The sequence below is a fragment of the Sinocyclocheilus anshuiensis genome, unplaced genomic scaffold (assembly GCF_001515605.1).
Source record: "Sinocyclocheilus anshuiensis isolate Anshui unplaced genomic scaffold, SAMN03320099.WGS_v1.1 scaffold668, whole genome shotgun sequence".
NCBI classification, from domain to species: Eukaryota; Metazoa; Chordata; class Actinopteri; order Cypriniformes; family Cyprinidae; genus Sinocyclocheilus; species Sinocyclocheilus anshuiensis.
Genome location: NW_015557097.1, coordinates 760,258 through 771,153, shown reverse-complemented (window position 1 = coordinate 771,153; position 10,896 = coordinate 760,258). Strand labels below are relative to the sequence as shown.

The 10,896-nt window shown below is 37.9% G+C and overlaps 1 protein-coding gene across 1 annotated transcript in view; it reads right to left on the bottom strand.

Annotated features, from left to right (window-relative positions):
* LOC107677414 (uncharacterized protein C9orf171 homolog) overlaps positions 1-10,367 on the bottom strand; it is a 21,160-nt gene extending 10,793 nt beyond the window's left edge. Inside the window, exons 1-3 of the mRNA XM_016472298.1 lie at positions 10,190-10,367; positions 9,982-10,062; positions 2,738-2,837 (exon numbers count right to left, since the gene is read on the bottom strand). Of these exons, the coding sequence (XP_016327784.1) occupies positions 2,738-2,837; positions 9,982-10,062; positions 10,190-10,282 (274 nt within the window). The 5' untranslated portion in view covers positions 10,283-10,367. The remainder of the gene's footprint in view (positions 1-2,737; positions 2,838-9,981; positions 10,063-10,189) is intronic.
* Positions 10,368-10,896: the final 529 nt, after the last annotated feature.

Sequence of the window (10,896 nt, the reverse complement as noted above, 5' to 3'; positions counted from 1 at the left end):
TAATGCCTGATTGGGATAATCTCAAAAAGCCAGATAGCACCCAATTAAACATCTTAGTCATTATATTGGTTGCCCACTAATGCTGCTTGCACTAATTGTAAGAACTAAATTAAGTTCTCATTAGGTGAAAGCTGGCTTCAGGAAGAAAGCGAAACAAAAGTCTCATTTTAAAGCAGTGTGTGTCCTGTAGTGAATGTGATCTGTGGGTGTTGGTTTGTCAGGAGAGGATGATGGTCGGGAGCTGGAAAAACTGGAGGAGGTGGTGTGGGATCCCAGCAACCCCCTCACCGAGAAACAGATCGACCAGTTCCTTGTCGTGGCTCGGTAAGATTCTGCAGCGGGAACAAATTTGCTCTGTTTTTCGTGTGGCAGTCTGTTGTGAACATATCACTGAGTTTAAAAGACAATAAACAACAAAAACCTCAACTATGAAATTCTGAAGATGCCTCCGAAATATTATCTATTTTTTTTGTACCACTCTATACCCTGTTATTTCAAACTGCATATTTTGCTCGCTCACTCACTCATTCTCTTTCACATTTTTTTCCCTCTCTTTCTCAAACTTCCCCAACCCCCCTCCCCTGCAGGTCTGTGGGTACGTTTGCGCGGGCTCTAGACTGCAGCAGTTCAGTTCGGCAGCCCAGTCTGCACATGAGCGCTGCGGCAGCCTCCAGAGACATCACACTGGTACGGCACATCTCACATTCTCACACTCTCGCACACTCTACACGCTTCTGGAAGACTTCACACTGTAGTTAAGCTCAGCAGGTTTATACTAATTAATGGCAGACATATGCAAAAAAAAAAAACAACTCAAACCTTTTTGGATCATTTGTCCAATTCTGAAACTGGTTGTTACTGATTTTTTTTCTTTATAGTGAATTAAACATCAAATGTTGTATTATAGCCAGATAATATTCATTACATTACATTACATTATGACATTTAATCCTGTCAAAAGAGGCATAATAAATATCTTTTCTCATCTTATTCTAAAATGTTGAATACAGCCTAGCTAATACGATACATAATCCTGAACATCCGTGATGCTTTTTCATCATATTATTTTCATCATTTTTTATATACTCCTCTTTTCTGATCTCATCTTATCTTTGTCATTTCGTGTTATTTAGCTTTTGTCTGATAACCTGTACAGATAAACTAGAATATCACACACTAAAAACTTTGAGCAGAAAATTTTTTTTTTTTTGTGAAAGACAAAATAGGCTGCAAATTTGAACAGAAACGATTAATATCTGATAGTAGAATCATTAATTTGGAGAAGCAATGTGTGCATGATAAGATCCAGTTTTAGTTAGATTTAGTGTAAATGATGACTGTTAAAGGATGATACAATATATTGATGGGAAAGAGACTGTGTGGAAGCATATTGCAGTCAAAATTCAAATGCAATTACAAATTCAGTTTGTATCCATGAACTAGCGCAGAGAGTGAAAGGCCATTTAAACCATCATCTTGTGTGATACATTAAAAAAAGGAGCCAGCTCACATGTTCCTTTCCTTTTAGAAATGGAAAATAAACCTTTTGTCCTTTGTTGTGTAAGTACAGATGTTTATATCAGCCAAAAGTCAATTTAAGATCTAGAGATTGTTTTTAGTATTCTGTCATAATAGCCAACAAAAACATCTACTCAGTTTGTAATTTAAAGTCAAAAGTCAAAATTGTATTAAACAACATTGACTGAATGATTACATGAATAATTGTGCTGTTTTATTCAATATGTTCTGAATCGAACACGCAATGGGTTGTGAGCAATAATAGCCATTAAAGCCCCGTTCACACCAAGAACGATAACTATAAAGATAACGATAAAGATAACGATATTAGCGTCCACACCAGCGAACGATATCGTCTGTTTATTCTAAGCGCACATGCGTCTGTCACTTTAAATTCTTGAGCTCGTTACAGCAGGATGGATTCTGATTGGCTGTCAGTGTTTTATCGTCCATCAGCTGGAAAAAAAATAGTTTTGAAAGTGATCACACCGATATCGTTCCTCTGTATCGTTATCGTTGTGGTGTGAACTATGCTATTCTTTAATATTAAGAATGATTTTTAGAACTATATCTTTATCGTTATCTTTCTTTATACACTGAACAAAATTATAAACGCAACACTTTTATTTTTGCCCCCATTTTTCATGAGCTGGACTCAAAGATCTAATCGGCGTATACGACAGCGTGTTCCAGTTCCTGCCAATATCCAGCAACTTCGCACAGCCATTGAAGAGGAGTGGACCAACATTCCACAGGCCACAATCAACAACCTGATCAACTCTATGCGAAGGAGATGTGTTGCACTGCGTGAGGCAAATGGTGGTCCAACCAGATACTGACTGGTTTTCGGACCCCCCAATACAGTAAAACTGCACATTTTAGAGTGGCCTTTTATTGTGGCCAGCCTAAGGCACACCTGTGCAATAATCATGCTGTCTAATCAGCATCTTGATATGCCACACCTGTGAGGTGGATGGATTATCTCGGCAAAGGAGAAGTGCTCACTAACACAGATTTAGACAGATTTGTGAACAATATTTGAGAGAAATAGGCCATTTGTGTACATAGAAAAAGTCTTAGATCTTTGAGTTCAGCTCATGAAAAATGGGGGCAAAAACATTAAATAACTGAAAAATAAAACATTTTGTTCAGTGTAGTTATAGTGCTTGGTGTGAACGGGCCTTAACTCTTCAAAATTAGGATGTGTTTTGCCACCTACCCTCTGGCACTCCTCCATCCTGAACTGTGGTCGCTGTCCCAAAAACGAAGTCAGGTCCTGGATAGGACAAACCTCTCGACTTGGTCTTTCCAAGAGCTGGCTATAGAGAAAACACAGTAATGAGATAAATGCAAATATTTCATAAATAGCGTCCTTATGTTTTTTTTATTTAAAAAAATTAATACATTTATATCGGTCTATCATGCACTGGAAGCTTCACCAAGACAAATTCCTTCTGTGTGTAAGGAAACTTAAATAGATATAAACAGGCTTAAATTCTAAATGTCTTTAGAATCAGACTTTAAATTTTAAGTACATTTTAATAATTATTTTAATCTAAACATGGATATATTTATAAATAATAATTATTTTTATAATTATTTTTATCTGAATATTTATTTAATTTTCTCTCCAAAGGCCTTTTTGTGTGTATTTTTTGACAGAACAGTAACTCTGGTTTTTCAAAAGCTTTTTTTTCTGAACCTATAAACTGTCAATCAAACTGTCAATCACCCTCAATTACATCACCACAATAAAGGCGCTGTTAAACTGAAGCATTTAATGGCGCAAGACAATGCATGCCCCACAATGTCAAAGATTTACGGACCTCTAGAGTGGCGTTTTTTTCAAGAAAAAGATTTCTTGATTGACAGGCAGTTTTCCAACCCACACCTTCAAACCCTAGCACACCAAAGCATCTGATTGTGTCTATTAATAAAATCATAATTATGCACAAACTTATTACCATAAAAAATGCCGCAAAAGAAGCCCAAATGACTGCGGTGTCTGGCAGCACAGTAAAAATGAATTCCCATTGAACGTTGATGTGAGTGATCTTGATGGCTGATTTCTTCAGTCAGGACTCTGAATCACTAGCACAATGTAGTCCAGTCAGTTCATGTAGAGTATGATTTATCTCTCCAGAGTCATAACTGTAAGATGACTGACAGCTAAAGAGTTGAAAAAGGCAACACTTATCCTACCATGTGTGTGTTGGGGGGTTGTTTGGGAGGGGGGTATTTACCCCCTATCATCATCTACTCAGAGAGAAGCTCTCATGGGGCAAAAGAAAAACCCACTATTTTTCTCTGAGCTCTGTTAAACAGCTCAAAGCCTTGTTTTAAGAGCAGATTAGCTGCGAAAAAGTGGAAAATTGTGAATCAAACCACGGCAAAGGTGACAACCGGATGTATCAAAAGTGATCTGTGGAATATTATGCCTGAGCACTCCAGAAGCACGTATCTTTGATCTTTGATGGAACATGAGGGAGGTGTGCTCATGTGTCAGTCACAGAGTCACATTCATGTCAGTGGTTCTCCTCACGCTGCCGTATGCGATTTTTGGAGGGAGAAAAGAATCAGCACAGTGAGTCTGCAATCATCTCTGGAGATCTCTTTGTGTTTGCTGTGCTCTAAAGACTTAATTCTTGGTTAAAAACCCTCAATCCTTCATTATTCTGAGCTTTGAATAGTCTACATTGAAAAATGGATTTGAAAGATATTTGTCACTGGACCCCCACCAATCATGCTGGGCAAGTAAAGCCCACCAAAAACCCAATTCGACTGCCAAACTTGGCTCTTTTTTGTGGCGAATTCCTAAGCACGGCCAAATTGAGATCATCTAAATCTTTCTTGGCCTTTTTAACTCACAGACACCCAACCTCTAGTTAACATTATCTGCTGAAACGTATCAAACGCTTTTTAAAAGCGCCAATCTTTTGAGTAAGTGCCACCAGGCTTCTCGGCCAGCCCTTTAATCCCCTTCGCAGTTTTAATCTGCAGATTGTTTTGAGGAGATCACTTAGAGATGCCTGAAGGAACGTGTTGACTGCTGGCGTAAAACGGCTAATCAGACCCCTCAAAACATTATTGGGCCTTTCATGCACAATAAAAGGGCTGAAAGAGAAGAGGACAACAGAAAAGGCAAGTCGGGCGAAGGATTATGTTAAGCAAAAGCTCCTTTTATATTGTCATTTATTGGTGATCTGTCTCTATATTGTGTTTTCATTAACCAGGCATGGACCTGCTGAATGAGCCAAAGGACGGCTTGAGAATAGGGCCGCTTCAGGAGAGGCTACACGAGGGTCAGCGGGAGCAGATTATTCGCACAGGCTAAAAGAGACGGAGAACAGGGGGACATAATCATCTCTTACTTAGGAGACCCCTTCAGTCTATTCAGGCCCCCGTGCTTTAATTTCACCATCCTTTTGTGCTTCTCTTACTCATGTGTGCTTTTAGGATTTCGCTTGAGCTGCTGAGATTAGCTTAGCACTGACCCTGAGAGTCCATCGCTGCATTTTTCAGTCCTGTTGCCGGTCCTGTTTGAACACTTGCACAAGTTTTTTTGTTTTTTTCTCAGATGTTGCGAATTCCGTGTGGTATTTGTCTTTTTTCCTCCTTAATCTCACCCAGACATCATTCCCGACAGCCTTTGCTACTAGATTTGCACACATTTTAGAGAGGAAGCTTCTGGATAAAACTGGTCTGCTCCTCCTGTTCAAGACCTAGTAGGTTTATTCGGTCCCCGTGGAACCGTTTTAATCTTATCAGGCAGCGGAATGGAGAATTGCGAGCCAGGCCTGATCATCTCATCTCCTCAGTGCTGACAGACAGCTTCGCCATGAGTGTCTTCGTCAGACTTCCAAATAAAAGTGCCCATGATGATGATTAGAGGATAACGGCAGTAATGCTCACCGAACTGTCTCCACTAATTATTATCCCGCTCTTCCAACCCAGTTCAGCGCCATCTGGTGCCTGATTACAGGACAGCAGGCACATTGGATTAAAATTAATCTCTTCATCTCAACTAAACTAAATAGAGGGAATGAATGGCGGAGAGAAAGTGGAAGAGGGGAAGCACAAGAAAGAATCTGTATCTTTGTCACTGTGTGATCCGATACAATTCATGGGGAGAGAATTCAAATATATTCCCTGTCATGAAGAAGCAGAGGAAAACATTGTCTATATTCATAATTTCTACCTCATCACTGTATGTGCCAGAAGGCAATCCAGAAAAAGCCAACATGTTTAAGTCAGCTAAAAAAAAAAACATGTACTGATAAGGATTAGGTCAAAAATGCTGAGAGGAGAGAAAGTGGAATCATAACCCTAACTTTCTCATCAGATCACAGCTTTTCTCTTCTCTAGCTAAATTCGTCAACTCTAAATTAATATCAGCCCACTTCTAAAATCCCCAGAATGTCAATGCGCGCATATGTGCAACGCAAACATACACGCACATTCATCTCATCTCATCTATAGTCTGGCTGGTTATTAAGATGCTAACTCTCTTTATGTGTGGCAAATCCTGAAGCTTTGGGTATAATTGATGAGGCATTTCCATAAAGAGGGCCAGCTAATTGGGAGCATGTGTCTGGGCAAGCTTGTGCTACCCTTCTTCAATACAGATGAGTGTTATCCTACTGCTTTAGATGTATGTATGCTTGAGTATGAATGGGTGTGTTTAATAAAAAAACGGCCCACAACTTGGATCACAAACTGCGTTTAAACCATGTGAATAAGCGGTACAGTAATTAGACATGTTCAAGAGTTCAAGCTGTCCTTAACCTGGACTAAACTTGTACATGGACAATCAAAAATGCAGCTGGGTCAATGGCATTATTATTTTTATTTTTTTCTGTATCTATTAATTTATTTAAAATACATGAACAATGCAATTGATACACCACCGTTCAAAAGTATGCCATCAATAAGATCTTTTTTTAAACAATGAATACATTTATTCAGCAAGGATGTATTAAATTAATCAAAGTGGCAGTAAAGACATTAATAATTATAGAAAGATTTCTATTTCAAATAAATGCTGTTCTTTTCTATTTTCTATTCATTAAAGAATCCCGTAAGAAATGTATCACGGTTTCCACAAACATTTTAAGCAGCTGTTCTCAACATGAATAATAGTAAGAAATGTTTGTTGAGCACCAAATCTGCCTACTGAAAATTCAGCTTTACCATGACAGAAATAAAATACTATAATAATTTTTATTTTAAATTGTAACAATATTTCATGATATTACTGCTTTTACTGTTTCATACTTTTAAATGGGAGTGTATATACATTGACTTGAATACACCTCTCCTGTATTGAACCTGTTTTAATTGCTGAACTAAAATGACTCATTTTAATTTATTAATTCATTAAGAAATCAAGTAAGAAAACCTTGATAAGTAGTTTGGTATGGTATTTTTTTTAAATATTATATATATTACAAAAATAAAAAAAAATAAAAAAAACATGTCTGCCAATTCAAAGTGTTGTGAAGTCATCAAATTACATTTTTTTGAAAATGTTTTTCAAAACCATGAGAACAACATGAATAAAGTGATTACATTTCTAAGAACTTAGATTATTCCTTTTTCTTATTTGTCACTGACCCAGCTGATAGTGGCCCCACAGACTACATAAATAGTTAGCAATACAACTGAACACAGACAAGAATGATATATGTGTTTACATTCTCTCAATCCATAAATGAACGCATACGGCCCCTGTTATGACAGACTACATATGCCAAAGGTCTCTTTTCATATCTCATTTACATTTATCTATTATGCAAGCAGTTTACTGTTATGTATTGGGTTCATGGTTATGTATCTGTCTCTCTGTGCTTGTGTCTACACTACAGCAGTCCCAGCTGGCTCTCATTAATAATAAGGCCCTGTGTGTTGCTACAGTGACTGTGTGGAAGCTAAAGCACCTTGCAGAGGTGGTAGCGAGGCACCATTTGCATGGACCTAAGTGTAGATGCCTATGAACAGTTGAGGTGGGTGAAGGTCAACGATGAGGCCAGTTCCTGCGCAATTTAAATAAATTCCACAGGCCAGTTAAAGTCACTAGGCTACTGTACGAAATTTTAGCTTAATTTGCCAACTCTCAAATTCTCTCTGATAATGCTTTTTAAAATATATTTTTATTAATCTGGTTTAGTTAATTCATGAAAAAACAGCATTAGGCCAGACCACATATACATAATAAATTAGCGCTGCAGGCGAATATCGGCTACAGTACAGATTTGCTTAAGAATGAACCGCAGATTGCCGTGTGTCTAACATTAGCTACATAGGCTGAATGAAGTGAATGGTAATGAGTGGGAAGAGGGGACTGTGAATGGGGCCCAGCCAGCCTGCTGCACAGCAGGGCTCTCTCAGACACCAGAGAACAACAAAAGCCCCAAATCTGCTCCCCTGATCTCTAATTTACTGGTCATCAGGGAATACAGGCATGAAAACAGGATTTATTGGCCATGCCTCATCAAAAAGGAATTAACAAGAGGAGAGGAATGGAGAGGAGAGGCTTTTTTGTACTTTTCTCACAATCAACTTTTTGGTCACAAGCACAGAAAACCACACTTTGGGTGCTCGGTTCTATAGATGCAGACTAATTCATCTCCTTTTCACTTTGAGGCCCATTAGCACATTACTAAGATATATGTCCCTTTTCCCCACGGGACAGCCATACATCAGCCCTGTATAAGCAGAGAAAACTTCTGCGATGATGAACTGCTGCACAGGCCGACAAGAGATGCGCTCAGCACAAGGGATTTGCTGCAGTTGGCCTATTTCTTAATGAATATGAGCCTTTCACAGATCTCCCTTTATATTACAAGTGAGCAAAGAAGGTTGAATGTTCGAACCTACAGCTCTCAAAGCTAGGCGTGCGAGAGGGAAGAAATAGAGCAACATCAGGCAACGCCACAAGAACAAAAGCTTAAATCCTCACAGATGACTCTGTCATTGTTCCAGCGCATTGCCAAAACCTGTAGCAATGACTGCTCACAATGAAAAAGAATGAGAAATCCTTGATCTCATGAGACTATAGGAACATGCACGCAGTTCATTATCATAGTCATTTAAATACAGTAATCCTATTTTCTGCATCAGTCAAAAGGGGCATATCAAATAACCCTAGAGAACATTAGAAAGAAAGGAGGGGCGAGAGCAAGCAAAGGTCTAACAGAGGCATCTTATCCCACCAGGGATGGACAGGATGATTGGATGAGTGTGAAAAGAGAGAAAGGCCATGGGAGCGAAGGAAAAGGAGAAACACGGAGGATTGTGCAGGTTCATTTCATTCTTCCTTCTGCTCCAATGGAAGACTTGATGAAGTTGAAATGAAGCAGAATTAGATGAAAGATACGCGGGAAGTACTTAGTTAGAGATTCAAGACTTGCACTGGGTTTCAGAAAGAGGGTTAACTAGAGGAGAAGGCAGAGAAAAAAAAACATGATCTGCACCATCTTTCTTAAAAACACCATTCCTCAAATCTCAGTACCGCACTCTCTTAAAAATAAAAGTTCTTTGTTGCTATCTATAGTTCTAAGAAGAACATTTAACATCCATGGAACATTTCAACTGCACTAAAAGTTTTTAAAGGTTTTAGATTATTACACTAAGAAAAACCAAGAAAAAAATTATTCACTGAAAGTTCTTCCATGGCATCATTGTGGAAACACCCTTTTGGAACCTTTATTTTTAAAAGTTCACACTTTGTTGTAAACACATGAAGTTATTCTCAGAAGGCTGTTAATGGTCTGTGAGTTCTTGCATTTCTTTTGTTAAATATATGTATTGAATATGAAACGTTCATGTTTTTTTTTTTCATTCAAAAACGTGAAACATTATATTATCTCCAGGGGACTCAGTGTTTCAATTACCATGTTTTTGTAACCAACAAATTAGTATTATTTCTTCTGAATTCTTGTATAAAGGAAATGTGCACGTTAAAAGTGTCAAACTGTAAACGGACTGATTGAACCAGTGTGAGTTGCACATTCCGGATGTATATTAAAAAAAAAAATAAAAAAAAACCGTACTCTTTAGCTTATTCATTTTCGTGCTACGTGACCTGAACGATGTGTGTGAGATAAAGTAGACATGCGAAATGTGTAGTCCTGCTGTGGTATTCCAGGAACAGTGCTGAGAAACTCTGGACTAGATCACACAAACATCAGTGTCACGGTGAGATTTATTCAGAGACTAACTCTGCCATCTAGTGGTCATTTTAGTTAGGCTATGTCGTTATTTTGTTGTGCGTTTCCAAACAATAAGGTGGAAATTCCAGCATTTATTTGTGAAACACCGTAGGAATTTTACATTAAGACTAATTATTTGTTTGTTTATTATATATGCGAGAATAAGCCATTCATACATGGTGCTATGCAGAGAAATACGTCTAAAAAGTTATCTTTTCCAGTAGTCAAAGCCATAATCAATATCAGTCCTGACCTTAATTAATAGAGGACGATGCAGCATAGACTCTCTCACCACACCAACACGAGGACTTTCCATTTCTGACTCCTTTAAACCCTAATTGTAAAATAAAATTATTATAGATGATTGTACGATATGATGAAAAAAGTAAAAATAGCAATTACTACATGTCGATTACACATGCTCGCATATTTTAGTTATTTTTTGAAAGAAGATCTCCAACCTGTAGGGCGAGACGACAGCTTGAAAAACACGGTTCCCGGGTGCTTTTTGTGGATAAACAACCCTTGCTGAACCTTGATGTGGTAACTGCCATTCAAAAGCACTGTAATACACAAATATATTTAAGCGATTTCACAGGCCGTGACACGAACCTTCTTTCTGGTTGTCTTGCGTTGTCATGGAGATGGGACGCTTCTGTGAGCACGAGTATCGCGATGTTATTATTTAGGCTTATGATTCTTTTGAATTTAATACTTGCGCTTACAGTGAAATATACTGCATTTTGAAAGTCAAAAACTTAATATATACAAAATGTCAAAGTCATATTCGATGTGTTGACCGGTCATTATCGTCACTCCAGTACGATAGAGGGAAGCATTGAACAACAGATGCAAAGACTGAGAGACGGGATACAACAGAAGAGAGCATATAATAAACTGAAATATGAATTTCTGTATTTTAATTATTATTAGTAGGTTAGCAGGGTACAACATTTATGTATTGCCTCAGCGACTTATTCCACAAGGCTTTTATTGTTCTGTTTCAAATATACCAAATTACTGTATAGGCTTAAATTATATAAATGTGGGCTGCGGTCATTTATACTTAAATATATGCTGTTACTCTGAATAACGAAGGCACATTAATTCACCCATAATTTGACATTTTATTTTTACTATCAAACATGAAAGTAGACACTTTACTTCC